The sequence below is a fragment of the Tenrec ecaudatus genome, chromosome 7, assembly GCF_050624435.1.
Source record: "Tenrec ecaudatus isolate mTenEca1 chromosome 7, mTenEca1.hap1, whole genome shotgun sequence".
NCBI classification, from domain to species: Eukaryota; Metazoa; Chordata; class Mammalia; order Afrosoricida; family Tenrecidae; genus Tenrec; species Tenrec ecaudatus.
Window position 1 is genome coordinate 55,217,384 of NC_134536.1, and position 23,392 is coordinate 55,240,775.

The following is a 23,392-nucleotide window of genomic DNA, read 5'->3' on the forward strand; positions in this document are numbered from 1 at the left end:
ACATCTAACAACAAACATGTTGACACTTTTGTGGTGAATTTGTTCATTTTACTTTCATTAATCATACATTTTATTTCCAAGAGTTAAACAATTAAATATTTAAATAATTACGTATGCCTTCATCCACTGATCTTTAACACTAACATCATGATATGGTGAATTATTATAAAGATGCATATATTTATATTTGAGTTATTCATTTCTTCTACTACAACATTTACACAGTCATAGAAGTTTTTGAAGCCAACTAACTAAAGTTTAACATAAGAATAAGATAATACATATTTAACTCATTATAAATTTAAATGCTGATGATTAAAGAAATCCCTAGTACAGAACTTTTTTCTGAAAACATTTATAATTCATGCATCAAGCTTTCTATATCTCCTATTACTATTACAATTCTACTTACAAAATCACTTTAATATATTGCAATTCACAGAGTTCATCAAACTTCTGTTCATTATTTAAATGTACTTGTATTTTTCACTAATAGTGTCTATAAAGAACTGAGATTTTATCATTAACAATCACATGAAAGGTGTATATCAATAAGAATATGAAAGTATGCTTTATAATTACTAGCGTTTATAGGATTGTTTTGGAACTCTGATTAAAATTCTATTCCTCATTTACATCCCAGATGAACTTCAGAGGAATATCTTTCATCTTCCTTTGGAAGATCCTGTCAAACATCTCACTCTGCTCCACAGTCAGGTGACGTTTCCAGTCTCCAATTGTACCTGGTGAGGTAAGCACACGGACAGTCGCTAGAGGAGAACATGACACGATGAAGGCCAAGGTCCTCTCCCCACTTACTCTCTTCTCCAAGTCAAGCTAATATTTCCAGTAGTTTACCACAAGGCGTAACCCCTCAGCTCTCTGTATACATGAAATAAGCCTAATCATGCTGCCAACATGGTGAATGTAGAGTCTATTTCTCTTTCTGCTAACCTTCCAACTGCTACCGTTGAATCATAACAGTTCTTGAAAAGAAGACACAAATCTTCAAATGTATTAAAGACTACATTTATTATATGGCAAGCAGTAAACTATAAGGCTGAATATATAATCAAGTCTGACCCAGAAATGAATAATGTAGATATTTCTTCATCCTTACTATTGACCCCCAAATGTTGAAGTCCAAAATTTTCAAGTAATAAGGTCAAGGTCATAGAGGGTACCCAAAAGTAGTCTATGCTGAAGCTTTATAAAAATTTCAAGAAAATTTTAAACCAATTTTAAGAAACGAAGGCTTGTATCATAGCTCCTTTAGTGACCACATTTGACTTTGGGCATATTCTCATGGGCGTTATAGTAAATAGAATTGTGGGTTTGGCATTAGAGTAAATAGAATTGTGGGAACGCACATTACAACGTATCGGATTTAGTTGACTGTTGAGGAATATGCTGATAAACCCAAAGCATTTGCCGTAGCTGCTTTATGACTAGGAGCCAATTGCAGAGTCATTTTGACATCCACTCCAATCTTGTCATCATTTCCATTTTTTAAAATGATCTTTTGCATTTTTATTGGATCAAGTTCATGTTGTCATTTCACAGCTCATCATGTCTTGTGTCATTAATTTTCAAGGCATCAAATTGTTCTTGAGATGGCTTCAAAATTCAGGTGGGATATACTCAGGGTTGCATTTTAGCTCTTCTGGACTTGTTTTAATTATTGTCAACTTGACTTAAACTTACATGTGGTAAACGGAGAACTTGGACGAGTGTATTTGATCTTTTTTATACTCTCATAACCATGAGCATAGAAAACTATCCCTATTTTGAGAAAGATCTTCATTGCTCTGAGATAGAAATATTTTCAAATATACACTTTCTATGCCAAAAATGTGTGCCCTGTAATAGCTCTCCATTAAGGGGTAGTGTAAGACGAGCTACCATAAATTATGAATCATATCTGTGTCTGGCTTTCATTATGCCTGAAGGTTTTCTGTAGATAAGAGCAATCAAGTTCTATAGCCCAACCCACATCAAACCCTCTTCTGATGCCTTCTGCTGATATGGATTCTTAGACAGCTACCCTGGGGAATGCTCTGGGGCATCCAAGGTCAACTGGCACTAGTTCAACATGATGACTCACTTAATTTTCTGTTTATTGTGTGACCTGCTATGATATTACCCATTAACTATGTAATAGAATCGCTGTATGACATTTATGCATTTTTGCCTATTGAAATATTTTAAGCCACATCATATATACCTATTGGAAAATACATTCACTCTCTTGTTCGTGACATTGGACATGGAGGCCCTGTGCCTTTCTGTCTGTCTGTCTGCCTCATTTTTTCCAATCATAAATCCCCTCCTGAGGATCATCTCGATTGTTGGGGACTCATACTCCAGCACTTACATAGAAGCAATTGATGGTCTGCTTCACAGGTGGCCCTTGCCCCCTTGGTGTTGTTGTTGGGTGCCCTGTAGTTGGTTCTGACCCATAGAGAATCTACGTACAGTCGAGTGAAACACTGCCCAGTCTTGAGTCATCCTCACACGTGCTCCTATGCTTGTGCCAATTTCACAGCCACTGTTTAAATTCATCTCTTGAGGGACCTCCTCTGTTCCACTGCCCCTCTACTTTACCAACCACGGTATCCTTTTCCCAAGTCTGATCTCTCCTGACCAGCTGCTCATATTGAGCTTCTCCATCATCCCTTACCACAGATGTATTCAACTTGATTTCTGTGTATTGCTTCTGGAGAAGTCCACAAATATAGTCACATTTTGTATTGTTGAAAGAATCCTATTTGTGAAGAAGTTATTGGTCTTGAAAAATATGATCATTTAATCTAAAGCTTTGTTTCTCTCACCTGGGCCATGTTTTCCAACTACTATTTTCCCTCTTTGATTCAGACTCATAGCAACTCCCCAAACCTGAGAGGACTGCGTCATTATGTGGCCAAGGCCATAAATCTTCACAGAAGCAGAGCTAATGGGGAGTCCAAAGATTAACTATTATGCAACTAGAGCTCCCTGATGAGAATGGTCTCAGTGAAATCTTTGAACTTAAGAGGCAGTGATTAGGAGAAATTTCGGAAACCTACAGATGCACAACTACAATTTATTGTTTTTTGTGGTATAATTGAGTTCATAGCAGAGTGCATAAAGAGATATCATTCTACTTTTAATGATGAAAATAAGATGTAATTATTTAAGAAAAAAATATAAATAACAGTAAACTACCAATCATGTATATAGATGAGAAAATAGATATACCTTCTAGTATGGTCTGGGAAGTGTTGTCAAACAGTTGGAGCTTATATATTATGTATAAGTTTGATCATTTTATACCTTAAACTCTATATGTTAAAAGGAAATTTACTGCCCCAAACTTTAATTTTGATTCACAATGACCTTATAGGATAGAGGAAAATGTCTCCTTGAATATTCTAAATTCTACGTCATAACTCTTAACAAGTGTAGAAAGCTCTTTCTTCCTTTGAGGAACATGTGGTTATAAATACACACACACTCACACACACACACAAAACGTGATCACGTATATCCTTTATCTTCACAGACATTGTTAGCCTAATTCAAAGTGTCAACCTCTAGCCTAGAATCAGGGTTGGAAAACTGTGGCTCTCACTGGAGTCATATATGGCTTTCTCAATCTGTGCCTGTGATTCTGAAGAAAAGTTGAAAATAAAATTTTATAGTTCCTTGTCTGTTTGCATACTGTTGCTTTGTTTTCCTCTGTCTTGTTTTCGTGCATGTTAGTGTCTCCACAGGTCTGTCTGAATAGGACAGGCTGGATGAACTATCTGGAGGAAAAACAATAGGCAGACAGTTCCAGGGGGACAGACAGATCTGGGTGGGGGAGGGGGAGGAGGGTAAGGAAGTGGTGTTAATAAACACACGGACAAGGGAACAACATGGGACCCAAAATGGTAGTGAGGGGGGAGTGACAGGCCTGATGGGGAACGATCAAGGGTAAGGTTGTGTAGAGAAGATGTATAGCTGTAGCCCAGGTGGGGACGGAGCATGGTGGTGGGGCAGGAGGAAAGTCAAGGGAGAGGGAGGAAGGAGCTGGGAGTCAAGGGGCATTTATGGAGGTCTAGACAAAGATGTGTACATGCAAACATATATATGAGGATGGAGAAATAGATCTAATTGTCTACATTTATAGGTTTAATATTAAGGTGGCAGAAGGACCTTGGGCCTCTACTCAAGCTCTCCCTCAATGTATGAATACTTTCGTTTATTAAATTGGTACTCTATGATGCTCACTCTCCTGACACAACTGCTGAAGCCAAAGTGGGTGAACAAGTAAATGTGGCGAAGAAAGCTGATGGTGCCCGGCTATCAAAAGAGATATTGACTGGGGTCTTAAAGGCTGAAGATAAACAAGCGGCCATCTAGCTCAGAAGCAACAAAGCTCACATGGAAGAACACACCAGCCTGAGTGAGCGAGTGATCCCAAAGGGATCAGTTATCAGGCATCAAAGAACAAAAAATCATCATATCATTGGCTGCACACCTCCATGATAGGATCGCTGAAGACAAATGGGTGCATAAGCAAATGTGGCGAAGAAAGCTGATGGTGCCCGGCTATCAAAAGAGATAGTGTCTGGGGTCCTAAAGGCTTGAAGATAAACAAGCGGCCATCTAGCTCAGAAACAAAAAAGCCCACATGGAAGAAGCACACCAGCCAGTGCGATCACTAGGTGCCAAAGTACGAGGTATAAGGCATCATGCAAAAAAAAAAAAGAATGTGTGTGTGTGTGTGTGTGAGTGTGTGTGTGTGTGTGTACCACATTGAATGAATGGGGAAGTGCAGAGTGGAGACCCAAGGCCCAAGTGTTGGCCACTGGAGATCCCCTCATAGAGGTGTTTAGGGGAGGAGATGGGTCAGTCAGGGTGCAAGGTAGTACCAACGAAGAGCACAGCTTTCCCCCAGATCCTGGATGCTTCCTCCCCCCAACTACCATGATCCGAATTCTACCTTGCAGGGCTGGATAGGACAGAGGCTGTACACTGGTACATATGAGGGCTGGAGGCACAGGGAATCCAGGGTGGATGATAACTTCAGGACCAAGGGTGTGAGGGGCAATACTGGGAGAGTGTAGGTTGAGTGGGTTGGAAAGGGGGAACTGATTACAGGGATCCACATGTGACTTCCTCCCTGCGAGAGGGACGGCAGAGAAGGGGGGGAAGGGAGACTCCGGATAGAGCAATATTATGACAAAATAATGATGTATAAATTACAAAGGACACATGAGGGAAGGGGGAGCGGGGAGGGAGGGGGAAAAAAAAGAGGACCTGATGCAAAGAGCTTAAGTGGAGAGCAAATGCTTTGAGAATGATTTGGGCGGGGAATGTATGGATGTGCTTTATACAATTGATGTATGTATATGTATGGATTGTGATAAGAGTTGTATGAGTCCCTAATGAAATGTTAAAAAAGAAAAGGGAAAAAAAAGAAAGAAAGAAAAAGAAAGGAAAATGATTAGGGCAAAGAATGTACAGATGTGCTTTATACAATTGATGTATGTATATGTGTGGATTGTGATAAGAGTTGTATGAGCCCCTAATAAAACGTTTAAAACAAACAAAAAAAAAATTTATAGTTCCATTCATACTACATTAAATTTTCCATATTCAGGAAAATGTATATGTGGCTCATGAATCATTTTTCAATTGTTGTGAGGAACAGGATTGGCTCTTCTTTTTCATAGGTTAAGCAATCCCAAGTCTAGAAGGAAGGGAAGAAGTGTCATTAGACACACTGAAGAGTCAGGCTTTGCATAAAAACAGTGTTACAGTTTCTGAAACACTCTTCAGTTATTCTTAGTTGTAAACTTAGATGGCTAAAGAAACCAGCATCACTTAGAGAGGCATATTGGAAATACCTCTTAAGTCCCTTTTGGAGCCAGAAGATAAGGGAACATTTTACATTTTGATACTTTAAGTTCTGAGCATTACCTTTGCGTAAGAAACAACCATCTTCTGTTCTCACCCCAACTTCTTCTCTTACAATTTTATCATAATTGGCTTGTGGATCAGATTTCATGTTTTGAAAAGTGGCTTTTCTCACAACATCATCCACAGCCTCGTCACTCAGTTCTTTCTCAATAAAACTGCAGATTTTAAGCACAGCACTTCGGAGATCCTAAAAGGAATAGTTGGTATGAAAAACTAATCAGTTTATACTGAGTTAAGGATCTAATTTTTAAATAACATTACAAAATAACATTTTTTACAGTGTGGAGTTTGGTCTTGTAAGTCTAAATTTGACAAAAATATATTGCTCTATTACTCCTCTTTTGAAAATGAGTGCTTTGGTTTTCAGTTTTTTGAGTGCTTCATATTGCTTTAATATAGGACTGAATGCTCATTTTCACATGTTCTATAAGCCAACACTTTTGGAATTTGATGTATCAAAAAATGTAGAGAGGTTTGAAAAGCTTAAAAGAACAAAAAGTACAAAGATTATTGGAGATGTTAATAAAGAAAATAATCAAAATGCAACAGAGAGCTTAATATAAAACAATGTGAAATGGTAATAAAGAAAGAGTGTAAAGTTCAGTTCGGATTACAAGGTAATGCAAGGAAAAATCCTCACAATGGAACCAGTAGGTAATATCATGATGAATTGTGAAACGATTGAAGTCATCAAGGATTTTTCACCTTACTTAGATCACAATCAATGCTCATGGAAGCAGCAGTCAAGAGATCAACTGAGCAGTGTGCCTTATCTGCTGCCTAGAGCGGCTAACACACTAAAAATGGGAGTCCACAGCCTGTGAGGCTTGGAAAGGAGAGGATTTTAGTTTTTGTAGAGGGAGTTGAGAGTTGAACATGAAACTGCTTTCTGTCTTCTGCAATCTCTCTGGTATTCTTTGTGAGTTAGACTTCAATGATAGATAACAAAGAGGAGAAAAACTAGACCTTAGAGGGGGACACTTGGCACCTCCTATCTGCTAGGAAGTTTAGAAGAACACTGGTGACAGGTATAATCTGTAATCTCCTGCTCCTGTTCTTAGATCAGAAGAGGTAAGGAGGCCAATATTGGGAGACTGGGTGCTAAAAATAGATTCAGTATACGGGTTTTTTATAGACCTCCCACTTAGGTTTTGGCCAACAGAGAAGTTGTAGAAGTTGCCGAAATGCTCTCAATTTGCCAAGTCTGTCCTGGGGCTCGGCTAATCCCTCACTAGATCCAGTGGGACAGTGTCTGTCACCCCTTCCAGCACCAAAGATCCTAGAAATCCAATAATTTCTCCGGTTGCTGCCTAAAATTGTTCATACTTCAAGCTTATGGAGAATCCCTGAGAACTAGCCACAAGATCTCATACCAGAATTCCCCTCATATATACCCACCTCACTCCTGCATTCTCTGGTTTGCATGTTCGCTCCCCAGCCAAGAAAGAGTGAGGTGCCCCTTTCCTCTTTACATTAGTCATCCCCTTTTCCCTACACCCCAATTCTGTGCCTGCAAGTGTGGATAACAATAGATAATTATTCACTAATTTTTATCAAATGAAGAGCCCCTTGGATATTAACCTGTGATAATGTTCAGGAGAGAGCTGGGAGTGATACAGGAGTGTAGCGAGAGGGAGTGGGGTGTGGGGGGAGGAGGGTTCAGATCCATTCGGCCCCAAACCCACTTAACTCATCTAGTCCCCCTTCTATGCCGAACAACGCAGCACAGCCCCAATCCTATGGCGCCCCAAAAACTCATTAATAAAAGAAAAAATATATTATTTTTAAAACAGTTCCAGGCTGTGTTCTGTTGTGTACATATGAACATAAGCTGCCAGAAACCTGATCCTGGCCTAGGTAGATAGAATTCTAATCTCCAAAGCACAGCCTGTTATTTTGACATAATAAAACAGCAAAATCTAGGGGATGACACCACAGCCCAAGCCAAAAACTGGATCTACCAGTTTTAGGCTCCACAGAGTTTTTAAAAGACTGCAAATTGTGGCCAGGCAGTCCAGAGCAGGCCTGTGCCCACACTGCAGGCTCGCCCCAATCTGGCTCAGTAGCATACCTACATACAATGGCCTCAGTCTACCCTCTAAGGCCCCCATCTGCCTCTGGCCACTGAGTCAGAATAGCACCTCACCTACACAGCATTCCAACCTACCACCATGGTAGGCCACAGGTAGTCCCTGAAACCACTCTTAACAGTCACACAAAGAAAGAGTTCAGGGGCCTTCATCTCCCAAGGCCATGGCACCCAGTTCTTCCAAAATGACATGCAGCCCTAAACATACCTCAACACTCTCAATAAGAAAATAAGAATAAACAAAACACAACAGCAGAAGGCACCGTAAACCTCACAACAGGCATTGAAGAAACAGACATTGATCTTCAACAAAAGACATCTTCAGAATGCTGATTGGAGTAATACAGGGTATGAGGGAAGCAACACAGTACAAGGATGCCATGACCAAGGAGATGAAGACTTGGTAGAGGGGCTGAGGTCTACCAGACAAGGAAGAAGTCAGTATGAGATCGTGTCTTATCTCTTGAAGTTGTTTATGATCAACCAATTTTTTGGGTACAATGCCTGTGAATTTCCACCTTTTATGGTATTTTTTGCTATTTCCGGTGTAGTTCAATTTTTTATCCATGCAATCCTTCAATGTTACTAATGCTGACCTGAATTTCTTCCCCAGTTCCTGTAGTTTGAGAAAAGTCCAGTGATCTCTTTACTCTTGGTTTCTAATGTGAGGTTCTTGTCCATTACATTACTATAGCTTACCTTGTCTCCCACAGCCACCTTGTGTTGTGTTCTCTTTTGCAATTTCACCTCATCATCTTTCCCCCAGCGACTCTACCATTTTAAAATTCAAAGCAAGTTCCAGAGTCTTTATGATATTCATTTCACTGTTTTCTTTCTTTTACCCTCTTTTCTATCTGACTGTCTCCACGTACATTGTTCTTGATGTCATCCTACAACTCTTCAGGTATTTGGTCATGAGAGTTTAATTCACTTCGGATGCCCAAAGGTATAATACTTTGGTTCTCAGGGACTGTAGGGGAGGTCAGATGCTCACAGGCATAGTCCCTGAAGGCAGTCCCTGCCAGACTGCTGTCTCCCCACACCACAGCTGTGGACCTGCTCCCCACTGCTAGAGAAAATGGATTAATGATCTCTAAAATTTGAACAGAGAAGGAGGGGAAGGGAGACTCTGGATAGGGCAAGCTATGACAAAATAACAATGTATAAAATACCAAGGGCACATGAGGGAGGGGGGAGTGGGGATGGAGGGAAAAAAAAAGAGGACCTGATGCAAAGGGCTTAAGTGGAGAGCAAATGCTTTGAGAATGATTGGGGCAGGGAATGTATGGATGTGCTTTATACAATTGATGTATGTATGGATTGTGATAAGAGTTGTATGAGCCCCTAATAAAATATAAAATAAGAAAAGAGGAAAAAAAAGAAAATGATTAGGGCAAAGAATGTACAGATGTGCTTTATACAATTGATGTATGTATATGTATGGATTGTGATAAGAGTTGTATGGGCCACTAATAAAGTGTTTAAAAAAAAAAGTTGAGCCAGAAAATAGGCCAAGCTGCTCTGTGGCATCCAAGGTTAGGCTGCTATCCTGTATCTAGGATCTGCCCTTCTTGTCACATGTATACCCCCAATCCCTCCTCTTCCTGCTGTGTGTAATTGCCTAGACCACCCCCTATCATTACTGTATTACCTATAGCACAACCACTTCCTGTGACGTATGTCCTCACCTGTATATAGGGGGCTTGCATGTCCCCAGGGAATATAAAAAGCCTGGGCTAGCATTAAAATCTCTCTCTCCTTCCACGTGGACCACCAAGTGGGCTGAGGTGAGCAAGCTACCATGAATTGTGTCTGACTCCATTTCTTTCAATATTTCTCTTCTATCTCTCTTGCTTGTATAACTTAACTATGATCTTTACTTATTATCGCTGTATAATTGCACCTACAGGACCCGTAATGATGTGTTAGGGGCTGGTTTCCCCTGAGAAGGGACATTTTCTAACTGTTTCAACCCTCTTCATACCACCATGACGGTCCCCTCCAGGCTTGGCCACCAGCCTTGTTCCAGTTGATGACACAGTTGAGCTCCATAGTTCCTCTCCAGAGATGGAGGCAGTGATATCACAGTGACTCTACCTTAATCCAAGGCACCATTATTTTGATGGAATTCATCCACAGGTTTCTAACAGGTCTGTTTTTCTTCATAGTTATCACCTTGAACCCATCATGAGAGTGCTCTTCTAAAAATATACATTTTATCACATTTCTATCCTTCTTATAGCTCTTTAAGGGCTCCTTATTGTTTTAGAATGAAAATAAAATCAATAGAAATTCACTAACATTATCTGTAAGCCTTATATCATCAGGTTGCTATACACCTGTGTATTTTCATGTTTCATTTTCTTCATTTGGACCACTTCTCCCCACTTCTCCCCTAGTTTTACTTGTGGTCTCAAAGTCACTTTCCGCCAGAAACATCCTGAACATCTTGGCTATGTAATATCTCCTTGATAACAGCTTATCTGCACTTGTACTTTATAACACCATGTTTTTACATTATCTATACTCTTGTAATGAATACAAACCTTACATGTTAATTATAAACTCTGCAAATAATGGACTCTAAAATGAACCTTCTGTTTAGTTACATGCATGTCCTATTGTAGGTATACAATATTATAAAATAAACTCATGAATACAATTTGTTTTAAAACAGTAATCAGATCACAATTTAGAGAACTTCAAATGTGTTTTGTCTTGTTTACATGATTCTTGAAAGCTCTTTGAGTTGTTAATTTTTTAACCCAATTTCCCATAAAATCTACATTTGAAATTTCTGTATACAACAGGAAGGGTATACATCATAGGACACAGATTCACGTGTGGCAATAATGTGTCGTTCCTTCAGAATGGCTTCTCATCCCAGGGCTCCACATGCTCCCCTCCCTCTTTGTTTATATCCAGCTGTCTGGACATTTGGTTGTGCCTTGATTGCTACATGCAGCTGCATGAGACGATAAGAGGCTGAGAGCACTTAGAAGAGGCCTCTCAGTCAGCGCTGAGAGAGTCTAATTAAAAGATGAGCAGAAATTGTTTTGTTGGTAAGTCCAGGGAACCATGTCCAACTCATAGCGACCCTATGTGCAGCAGAGCAGAACACCTCGAGTCCCGGGCCATTCTCAGAGTTGTCCCTGTGCCAGTATAGCTTGGCAAGAGCCTTCCTGTGTTTCACTGCCCCTCTACACTACCATGCATGACATCTTTCTCCAGGAACTAGTTTCTCCTGATGACATGCCCAAAGTGTGTGAGACAATGCCTCACCAGTTTTCCTCTAAAGATCATCTTAACTGTACTTCTTCCAAGACAGATTTATTTGTTCTATTGGAAGTTCATGGTACTTTCGACATTCTTCACTAGTACCATAAGTCAAACACATTGATACTTCTTTGGTCTTTCTTATTCAATGTCCAACTTTCATATGCACATGAGGCAACTGAAACACCAGGACTTGGGTCAGGCACCAGATTAGAAGTCCCAAAATAAGTCTGAGCTGGAGTATGTAGTAAAATTCACTGAGAAGTAAAAGAATGTTGTTCACTGACACCAAAAGAAGAAAGAACTGTGGGGAAGCACAGTAACAATAATATAACCTTCTGATCTTACCTTCTTCATGTCTTCATACCTCATAAACAGAACATTGAAACTATGTCTGTGCTCATACCAGCCTCTGATGTGATCAAACCAAAGGCTTCCTACCACTGTGGGGAAAATTAAGGAGAAAATAAAGAATTACTTAAGTTAATAATTAAAATTTATAACAGTAAAAGTTGTTACATTTTAAAAATAATAAACTATATTATCTTTTCTGTCTTTCTATTCTCAGAGAACATATATTTCCTGATACTGAACATCTGCATTATCTTCTTGGAAAATGGGTAGTTCCATACAGAACAACCACATAATTTTATTGGGAATTTTCTTTATAGAAAGATACTTTATGTACATCAGAAAGCAGCAATGCAGTAATAATAACGTCACAGTTTTAACATTTTTCCTAGTTCCTGTATCTTAAAATATGTTTTTATTTGTCCCAATGTTCTCTAGTCTAAGATTTCTGAACAGCAACTTTAGTTATCAACACTAATAGAACACATCATATTCTAAACAAGTGAGATCTTGTTTTGTGTTCTAGGAGCTTTTTGCCCCAGTCTGTATTCCTCATTGGATTACAAACCGTCCCCGTTAAATTAATTCTGACTCCTACAAATTCAGTAATGTCAGCGGAATAGAATTATGCTCCAGAGGGTCTTTGGTGGCTAATATTGGGGAAGCAGACTAGCAGGGGCTTCTAAAGAAGTGCCTCTGGGAGGACTTGGACATCTAACTTTGGGGTTAGCAGCTCAGTGTGCTAACATTTACATCGTCCAGGGCATCCACTCCAGACCTAGTTAATATCAATTGCTAGATGTTTGTGATTATTTTATGATCAGACGAAAAGATTTCCTAAAATATGTGCCTCTGTGACCTTTACATTCCTCAAAGTGGTTCTTTCATAAATTGATAATAATAGGTCAGTGTCATAAAATCATGTACAATAGTAATTACTCATATATAGTCTACTTTGAAATATCTTCCTTCTCTAACTGCCATTCTGTTCCTTAAACTGGAGAACTTACCCAGAAGTCATCAGAACATCATAAACAAGTTGTTTGATTCATAAATAGTTACCTTTTCCATCAAGAAATCTTTTCATGAACTGCTCTATATTGTCTACATCTTCTAATGTAACCAAAAGTTTTGAATAGTGAAAATACGAGATCATTACATCCTTAGGGTTTCTGTAGACGTAAATAATCTGCCGGGGTGGGTGAGGGGGCAGAGAAATGCTTTAATGATTTTTATTTATTCATCCTAGTTTCTTTACACATGCATAATTTATAATTACACTAATTCAAAATAAATTGTTCACTTAGTCTACTATTTATGAAAATTGTTCAGATAGCTTTATTATTAGAGTGTTCCAATAAATGACGCTATTCACAGGACATTGCGTTCATGTGCAAGTAGGAATGACGCGTTCTAAGAGTGGAGCTGTTCACTTCTGAGACCTGCATGTATTGCACATTGGTTTCCACAGCGACTGTCCCAACTCACCTTCCCCAGCAATATGTGACCTTTGACGTCTAAACACAGTAAGAGTGGGGATGACGAGGAGAGAGAAAACTATTTAGTAGATGGTTTTAGAGCAAATGATTATACATCTGGGTGTAAAAACTGGTAGTAACTCTTTAATAACATACTAAAATGAATTAAAATGTCAAAGTTTTACATGTGAAAACAAAGTTTGTCATGGAAATTATTTGTTGAAGAGATATTTCTAGTTTCAGGAAACTTTTTAAAACAAGAAAACTCTGTTAAAAATAAAACTTGATTTACCTACAATAACATTTAAAATTATGTTTATTAAAATATACCTTAAAACTTATAAAAGCGAAATAAAATAGCAGGGAAGCAATATATATTTGAGCAATGCACACTACTCAGAAGACATAATTAGGCAAATAAAGACATGAAACATAGATACTCTTATTATTGAGTAGGGAAATGAAAATTAAGTTGATTTGAGATCTCACAGAATCAAATGGACCTAAACTTAAAAGTGCGCTAAGATTAAGTACAAGAGTCTATGAATCAATGTAAATTAATAGGGCTATCTTCTTTAAAAAAAGCATCATCTTAATAAGTTGATTATTCCTATATTTATTGCTTTGCAATTTTATTGAGGGTGGATAATCTAAGGAAACTCATGCAGATATGCACCATGGGTGAGTTCATGAATATTAACAACAGAGTGTGTCAAAATAAAAACACTAGAATATCCCAATCATGTAGTGCAGGGCATGAATCACTCACTCACTGGCTGCCATCGCGTCAGGTCAGATTTTTGGGTTCCTGTGGATGGGGTAGAACTGCCCTTGTGGGTTTCTGAGACAGAAATTTATGGAGATGTGGCTTGTGGTTTTGACCTGTTGACTATTAGCATAGCAGCCCCACATGTAACCATATGCCCACAGGACACCTAAGGATGAGCACAGATAGAGGTATACTCATACAGTTAAAAATAAATTTAGAGCAACGAAAATCACATTTAAATTTAAGAATGAAAAAAACAATGCAACAAAAATTTAGGCAAAATGAAGACAACTGTTAAGTAAAATTTTTCTCTTTAATTATTAAGATGTTTAAAATAAATCATTTTATTGGGGCTCTTACATCTCTTATAACTATCCATACATCAATTGTACCAAGCACATTTGTACATATGTTGCCATCATCACTTCTAAAACATTTTCCTTCTACATGAGCCCTTGGTCTCGGATCCTCTTTTCAACCCTAGCCTCCCAAGAAACTTCAAATTTCTTTCCTGACTCGCTGAAGACAAAATGGGTGCATACGCAAACATGATGAAGAAAGCTGACAGTGCTCACATATTAAATATTATAGCGTCTGGGGACTTAGAGGCTGTAGGATTAACAAGCGGCCATCTAGCTCAGAAGCAACAAAGCCCTCATGGAAGAAGCACACCAGCCTGTGTGATCACGAGGTGTAGAATGGATCAGGTATCGGGCATAAAAGACCAAGAACAAAAAATCATATCAAGGTGAATCAGAAGGGCAGAGTAGAGACCTAAATCCCATCTGTAGAAAATTGGGCATCTCTTTACATAAGGGTCACAAGAAAGAGACTAGCTAGTCAGGGTGAAGGATAGCACGGATGAAACATAAAAGTTTCCTCTAGTCCTTTAATGCTTTCTCCTCACCTCCCCCCACCCCTCATAGCATGAACTCAATTCTACCTTACAAATGTGGCTAGACCAGAGCATGTACACGGGTACAGATAAGAGCTCACAACACGGGGAATCCAGGACAGATGAACTCATCAGGACGAATAATGAGAATGGAGAAACCAGGAGGGCAAGGGGAAGTTCAGGAGAGAAAGGGGGAACCGATCACAATGATCTACATATAACCCCTTCCTAGGGGAATGGACAACAGAAGTGTAGGTGAAGGAAGACAGCGGTTGGTGTAAGACATGGGAATTAAAAAAAATGATCAAGAGTTTATGAGTGAGGGAGGGTGGGAGAGGGGGGAAATGAGCGGATATCAAGGGCTCAAGTAGAAAGAAAATGTTTTGAAAATGATGATGGCATCATACGTAGCAATGTGCTTGACACAATAGATATGTGTATATTGTGATAAGAGTTGTAAGAGCCCCCAATAAAATGATTTTTCAAAAAAGAGGAAAGAATTAAAATATTTTCAGCATTAGAAATGAAAGAAAATGATCAAATCAAGAATTGAAAAAATTCATCCTACAATAACAGAATATATTTTCATTTGTTTCAATAATTTTTGAAATTTAGATGAAGTGTTATAACTTATTTTGAAAATATTAATGATGCTGATTTAGGAAAAGGAAGCTAACTCTCATATTGAAGCCAAAGATAGAATAATCATAGAAAATCATAAATCGCTTTTTAAAAGTAATTGATGATAAAAAACTGAGTGGAAAATTTTTAAAAAGTGTCCTCCATCAGTATATTAAAGAAAAAATACTATACTACGAACAAGCATCGAAGGAAGATGAGGTCATCGACTCTCATAAATATTACAGCCTCAGAGCCCGGTCCAAGTCACTGTGACTCAGAATCAATCTTTGACTGTGCGTTTACTTCTCTGTTTCTGTCAGCAAGTAGGATTAAATCGAGGAATGAGGTATTCCTAGGTTAATTAATTACTTACATTGTACTATATGAGGAAAAGGGGGAAAAGAGAACTCTTCAGAGTGATCTCACCAAATACATGTGATATAATTTTTCTTCTGTGAATAAACAAATGTAAAGTTAAAGCTTCAAGTAATTTAAGAAAAAATATATTTAACTAATATGTTCCTGAGAATCCCTAGCAGACCGAAAACAAAAGACCTAATTTACAGAAAATGCTGGAGAACCCATAAAAGAGCAGGATATCTGTCATAATATTTTTCCCCTACACATTTTACCTAGTAACATAGTAAAGAAAGAAAATCTTGGAAACAATTAAAAATTAGACATATTATCAGTTAAGGTGATAAACTAAGTATAAGAAACATAAAAAGAAAAGAACAATAGAGCCAAGAAAATATATTAAAGAGTACAGAAATAGTAAACCAATGTGTTTTTTATAAAAATATATATTTATATAGAAAAATCATAGTGTAAAAAATTTACACTCATAAAGCAATAAAATTAAGCAAATATACTGTGAATTGGTTCAATCAAAAAATGAATGTCTTAAGTGATTATGAAGATCAATATTAAACACATTTAGAAGCTATAAAAGTAGACCTAATAAATAAAGAACCTTAGAATGGTACTGGATAGAATGTTGGAATATTGCACTGTCAACCATTACCCCATAGTTAGTCTACACGTGTAATAGCTTCCAATTGGCATCTAAAATCATTAAGGGACCAAATTATTTAAAAAATTGTTATAAGATTTATTTTATCTGAGTGAAAGTTTTCATGTTTGTAATATTTAAAGCAGTAAAAACTGACTTAGATGAATGATCTATCAATATTTGGAATAAAGAATGCAGACTCAGAAAAGATTATTTAGCATATCAAAATACAGGTTCCAAATATGGGGGAAAGGAGATTCTTTAATAGATAATGCTGAATCAATGAACTGACATGTTGGACAAATATAACACAATATTCACACCTCATGGGACATGTGATTTTAGGTATTATCTATAACCAAATATTAATCTATTGCCAAAAATAAAGGTGGACACTATTTAGATAAAGCCTATTCTTGTGGTGGAAGAATATCTTAACAAGACACTAAAATATCTTAACAAGACACTATCTTAACAAGACACTAAAAATAGAAGTTGTGGAGGAAAGACTAACGAACTGGTTATTTCAAATCAAAGATTTTCAACAACTTTTAAAGATAAGCTATTTCTTGGGAATATATTTATTCTATACAAATGCATTCACTCCCTGCCACAATGTCAGATCTGTTGGTGCCCATGTGTTCTCTCTCTACAGAGTAAAACTGCTCTAGAGAGATTTCTTGGCTGTAAGCTTTATGGAAGCAGATCACTAGGAGTTATACCTTTGCTGCTAATGGGTAGGTCTGAGCCACCAAAGTGAAGAGAGCAGCCAACCTACACTTTATAGATCAAGCGTCAACCATTTACACCTCTCAGGGATTGTAAGTACTCCAGACAACAGCTAAACAAACAGAAGGAAAACAAACTAAAGAAAAATGCACAAAACTATCAAAAGACATTTAAAAGCCTAAGAGTATTCTAAAAGGATGTTCAATTGTTAGAAATTATACGTAATTCAGGTCAGGAGAATTGCTTCGTTTTTTCTGTTTGTTTTGGGTTTTATGTACAGCATTAGCCAAATCCATCATTTCAATGGTCAGAAAGAAGCACTCCGATGTGGAAAGCAACATTCTTGAATGCTGTGTGAAGAAGTAGAGGTCGATGGTTCATAAAAAGCAAGTTGACAATATACTAACATGTAAAGTTCTTATATTTCACTTTTAGGAAAATATTTTACTAGACTAGAGTAGTACAAAGATCTATAGGAATATTTATTACAATATAGCATATGAAATGTACATGCTGTAACCTAGCAGTCATGAATGATTTACTAGTAGCTTACAATGAAATTTTATCAAGCCATGAAAATAAAAGGAGTATTAAAAGCTGACATGAAAGGTATTTATCTACATAATTTCATGGACACATGCATAGTGATCCAAGGTATGTTTATATGTGTGATACTCTATTTGGTAGTTATACAATCGTTTGGCAATTTGAGAGGATTAAGAGCGAATGGGTGAAGTTTAGCCTGTCAATCAGGTCATAGCCAATGAGGCCTCTGTGTGGGCATGCCCTTCTCCTGAGGATTCTGGGAACTCTGGTATTCCTCCTTGGAGGTGGGATATGCTCTCTTGCTGGCTAACTGCCTGGGAGACTTTGCAGCTGACAAGGCACATGGAACGACACTAGTGCCCTGAACTGGAGAACCCACATGGAGACCCAGCCAGTGCTGACATGCTTACAATGCCACTGGATCCACGAGACTTCCCACTCACTGGCATGTGATCATCCTCCATTTGGCATCATTACATGTGTTTCCTGAGTCTGAAGAGAAATCCATATATTGTTATCAGACATATGGGCTAATATCGGACTTATGGACTTGATCTGGACTGGACTGGGATGTTTTCTCAATATTCAAGTGCTCTTGTATATAAATCTCTAATACAAATATGAGTCTCCCAAGATTTATTTCTCTAATATCCCCAGACTAACATACCCTATACATTTGCTAAACATATAAGATAAAATATTTGCAATAAAATAACTAAAGCATTTGAAAGAAAGTGGATGAACAAGGCCCAAGAACAAGACTTGTCTGGAGGAAAAGTCTATAGGAAATTTCTACAACGTACTTTATTTTTGTTGTTCTTGAGGGCATTTGGAGCTAAATAATATGGCAGGTGGGTGCAGAAGAGTCGAGGAGACGGGCGTTTGGAAAAGTCAACTTTCCTAATATTATACTCCAGAAATGGGGCTCTATCCAATGAATCCATGTGTGAGGTCCTGTTACGGTGATCTTCATAATAAATCAAGCTTAATATACGTTGAGTCCAGATCGTACCTGTAAAAATACATAATCTTGTTTCAAATACAAATTGATTCATAACAGTAGATGTAGTCATCATGCTCTGCATGTTCCCTCTGCCCCTTTTGATTTGATATTGGTGTTCTAGGCATGACGCCAAGGAAAAATGTAATTATTCCTGGAAGGTTAATTATTTCTGCTTTATTTCATCATCCACTTCCACCACTTTAAAATTTTAAGACAAGCCTTGCAGTTCTTTTCCCTGTAAATAAAAATAAATGTACACATGGAAAAAAATGTGTTTTTAGCACCTTCTGTGATCCACCAGGACCATCCTCAACCACATGTTATATTGACAGTCCTGGAAAGATTAAATTAAAAAAAAACGGAAAGGGGGACAGGTCGTCATTGTCAAAGGTTTTTTTTTTTTTTTGGAGACATCTGTAGTGGATTCTATGCATCATGGAATATGGAATGACATCTGTTGGAAAATTCCATCCTGTGGGAGATAATATTAATACATTGAGTCTTCACAGTCTGGAAAGAAAAAGATTTTAGACTGAGATCCAGGTCTGCATTGCTTATCAACCATTTAGATAATTTCCAAGTACATATATATGTCCATGGTCTTACCAGGGTTTTTGTTCTGTTTGTTATTTTTTCAGGGTAATTAGTCTCCTCTTATTTATTATTCCCATCTATTGGTTTTAAAAACCCAAACCTGGAGCCTTGCAGCACTGAATCTTTTAATGGGATACGGGTTGTGGAACAGAGAACTTGGCTTTGTCCCTTGTTTCTGGCTTTCTGAAGGGCGCACAAAGTGTGGCTATGGGCGCATGGCTGCACTTGACCCTCAGGTGGGACCGTGCTGTTCTCTGCTCCCTCCACACTGGCTTCCTCTTCCTCTGCTCCAGGAAGAACTTCTCAACCGCCAGTGCTGCCTTTGCCCAGGCGAAGGCTTTCCCAGCAGCTCCAGCAGCACCGGCACTTTCCGCAGTGGCAACAAGGAGATCCAGAAGCAGGATCCCATGGAACTGTAATAGAGTGTGCATGCAGGCTCCAACTCACATGCTGTCCTCTTTCATAGAATGTATTGTCGACATTAAGTGACACATGCTTGCACTTCCAAGAAAAAGGTATACTTTAAAATGAACTGATCATTCTCGATCTACGAAAGAACCCTTCATCTGAAATCCCTATCCAACATCAATACTTAAAGACAAGTCTTGCGTGGTCCACATGCAGAGTCTGTATTGCATACTAAGGAATCGTCCTTTGCCCTCCTACATTGTCGGACGCACTGAAGGAAGACCTTGAGGACAAGCATGATGCCCTCAACTTGGACAGAGTCGCATTCCTCTCCACACAAACCCTGGAGTCTGCCCTCAAACAGAGTGGCAGAACGAGTACATGCCCTTTCATCTATGTCCTAGGGAAAGAGGGGCAGCCGAAAGGCTGCATGGATAGACTCGATGAAACACCAACAATATGTGCTTCAAAGCTCCCTTTACTCCCCTGTTAAGAGCTCTCTCACTTTCCTCAAAGTGAAATGTCCTTTTGTAATGACAAAATAACACCCAGAATCACTTTAGAGGAAGGACAGAGAAACTTCATCTCATAAACTTCTCCCATGTGGTCAGGAGACCCATGTGCTTGGGAAGGGCCTCATGCTTGATAAAGTAGAGGGGCAGCAAAGACATGGAAGGCCCTTGAACTGCCATAGTGCCTGCAACAGTAGGCCCAAGGGAAGAACTACTGTGAGGACGGCCCAGGACCTCGGTTGTGTTTTGCAAACTTAGGGTTGCTCTGAGTCAGAAAGGACTTGGCAGCACCTTGCAGCCACAATCACAATAATGCCATTTACTCCCCACCCCCACTTTTGTCTAGGGTCTGATTTTAAACATAATATTTCACTTTGTTCTGTCTTTAATATGACATTTGCTATGGTCTTTTGGTAGATTCCCTTATCAGATTAATGAGAACTTAACTTTTTCCTTGTTGTGCTAATAGTGTTCATTCTGAATAAATGCTGGATACTATTGAATGGATTTCTGCATCTCCTGAAATGATCAGGAGGGATTTTCTGTTGTCTAGGAATGCAGGTCAACTATAATAAGAGATTCAAAGTTTTTCAAACCAATCTTGGCTCCTGAAATAAATGTACCCTCTTTACAGACTATTTTTCATGATTTGGTTTGTATTAGAGGTTAGAAATTTTGCTCTTATATTCATAGATATACCACCAATGATCTGGGAGGCAAAGTGCCATAAATATTACAAATATTACTGCTTAATTGACTTATCGACATTGTAGAGTTGATGTAATTTATGGAGGATCTTGAGATACTGAATATTCTTCCCTTCAAAGTGAACAAGAACCCTTCAGGGTGGAAAAAGCATTGGGTGTGATGCCCAGAGACTTGAACCTGATTTAGGTGCCCTATTCTTCCATGGACTATCGTGCTTTACCTAACATTAAGCAAAATCGGTTGCCAAAGATAATAAATCGTGGAAATAAAAGTTTCAGTTTTGTTAAATGGAATCATCTACCCCAAGGATTTTACATATAATTCAAGGACAATTTAATTTACTTCAAAATGATGTCCTTACTATTCATATACAAGTAAAAATGCATTAGGAATTTTTGTTACCATCAAATGTAAACAACAAGAATATTTCAATACACTGTCACCAAGTCAATTCCAAGTCATAGTGATCCTCTAGGATGCCATAGATTCGAAATGCTCCTCAGACATCCTAAGGCTAAATCTTTATGGAAGCAAATGGTCCCATTGCTCTCTGTGAAGTAGCAGGTAGGGTTAATGTTCTGTTAATGAAAACATTCTCATGTCTGAAATATATTTTCTCCCATGTCAACAAGTCATCACCTAGCAAGTAATTGTTCTTAACTCCATATTTGATTTCTTTATATTTTTCATCAGAGTTGACATCATATCCATTGTAAATGTCCTCACGGCATACATATTTATGCTTTATATAAATTTTTTCTGTACCTCTGTGATGTCTAATATGTGCATTCACATGTGAAGAAACCAAAGTAATGACAGGTAACAGAGGACCCAGTCCTGAACTCACCAGATTTGGGATATGTGACAATGAAGACATCTTCATCTCTAATTTCAAAATCTTCTAGACTTTCTATTTGGTCCATATTAGTCATACGACGCAGAAAATTATAGCCTTTAAAATTGAGTAAATATGTATTGTCATCCATTATTAATCACCTACAAATAAAAACATATTATTTTCAAGTGTACAGTATTTCATAAAAAATAACTTAAAGCTATGGAATACTTAATATAATATGGGTAACATTTAAGTGTCATATATCTTTTAAACTCATTTATCATTTTAAACATTTCACAAATATCAAATCACTTATGTTTATAATAACCCAATAAAGTAGGCATTGCTATTAGTATTATTATTTTTAAGAGTGAGAAAATCAAGATTCTTAAGAGTTTTAACAGTATTCCCAAAACTCACCTGAATGAGGTACTATCATCATTTCAAACGTACAATCGAAGAATATTAATTAAATTTCTCAGATTTACCCAGCAAGCAGAACACAGAACTAAGATTGTATGCAAACCTTGGGACACAGAGTGTATAATTCCAACACTATAGCTTATTAATATTTTATGGTTTTTACTTTCCATTTTTCATTGTTGTAGCAATAAGAAATTCAATATACTTTTAATTATTTGTTTTTTCCAGAGCATAAATAATCTGCTTTCTCTGAAAGATGCTTCTGAGACATTATGTCACTTGATTTGTGTGTAAGGTTAGGGTGACTAGAGAAACAAATCCAGTGACTCTCAAAATGTATAAGAGAGAGCTTTACATCTAGAAAAAATTGAATACCAGGAAAACATCCCAGCCCACTCCAATTCAAGTCCTTCAAGTCCAACACTATCTTTAAGTCCCTCTGCAGTCTCACAAAGTCACATGTAATGATGCAGAATGGGGAAATATCACTGGTTGGTGGGTACAGATTCTATATTCTCACCTATCCCCATTTGGGGTATCCAATTTCTATACGTCCCTTTCTATCAACCCAGTGCACTGAGGAGACAAGTATGTCCTTTGAGGAGAAGAATCTTCATTCTAGCTGGAACCTTGTGAGTTCACATCCCTAAGCAAAGTCAAATCAAGACAGGTCATCTAAATTAGCAGCAATGTGCACCAATTCACAGGCTCAAACATCTTATTTGCATCTGGTCGGGGTCTGGTTGACACACTGTGGACCACCTCTCTTATAGCCTCACCAGGGTACGCATTGGCCACCTCACTTTAGACCATGGGCGAGGTGGCCAAATTCCTAGTAATCCTATACCACTTAGGCAAGATCATGCCACAGACCCAGGCTTCGCTCAATTCTTAAACTTCAGCCAAACCTACCTGCTTTGTCTCTCCTCTAGTCTCTGTGAACCAGCTCCTTGGGTGTCAATGGGCAGATTCCACTCATCACTCTATTGCTCCGTTTTTACCACTTCCACTCAACAAGTGGCACTCTGCCAAGCATCTGAGTCTGCCATCAGCTCTCTCAGCAAGTCTTTTCAAATTCAAATTGAGAGCTACCCCTAGCATTCAAGTACTGGGCAGTACTTATATTTTCTAAAGCTTCTTTGCAGGCATTTCATACTAACCTATTAACAGATCCAATGTAATGACTGAAGGGAG

At 38.1% G+C, this 23,392-nt stretch overlaps 1 protein-coding gene across 1 annotated transcript; it reads right to left on the reverse strand.

The window, feature by feature from the left end:
* Window positions 1-571: 571 nt before the first annotated feature.
* Window positions 572-21,923, reverse strand: LOC142452751 (amine sulfotransferase-like). Its single transcript, XM_075553975.1, has 6 exons — window positions 21,785-21,923; window positions 18,516-18,724; window positions 12,725-12,851; window positions 11,660-11,754; window positions 5,947-6,133; window positions 572-743 (listed from the first exon to the last, which is right to left on the reverse strand). Exons 1-6 carry the CDS (start codon window positions 21,921-21,923, stop codon window positions 622-624), a joined length of 879 nt encoding a protein of 292 aa, XP_075410090.1. The 3' UTR covers window positions 572-621.
* Between the last annotated feature and the right edge of the window lie 1,469 nt (window positions 21,924-23,392).

Coding starts and splice junctions, on each gene's coding strand:
- LOC142452751 (XM_075553975.1), bottom strand. CDS start 21,923: ATGGATGACAATACATATTTACTCAATTTTAAAGGCTATAATTTTCTG. Junction 18,725..21,784: donor TGTCACATATCCCAAATCTG/GTGAGTTCAGGA, acceptor GTATTTTTACAG/GTACGATCTGGACTCAACGT. Junction 11,755..12,724: donor AAGATTTCTTGATGGAAAAG/GTAACTATTTAT, acceptor TTTTCCCCACAG/TGGTAGGAAGCCTTTGGTTT.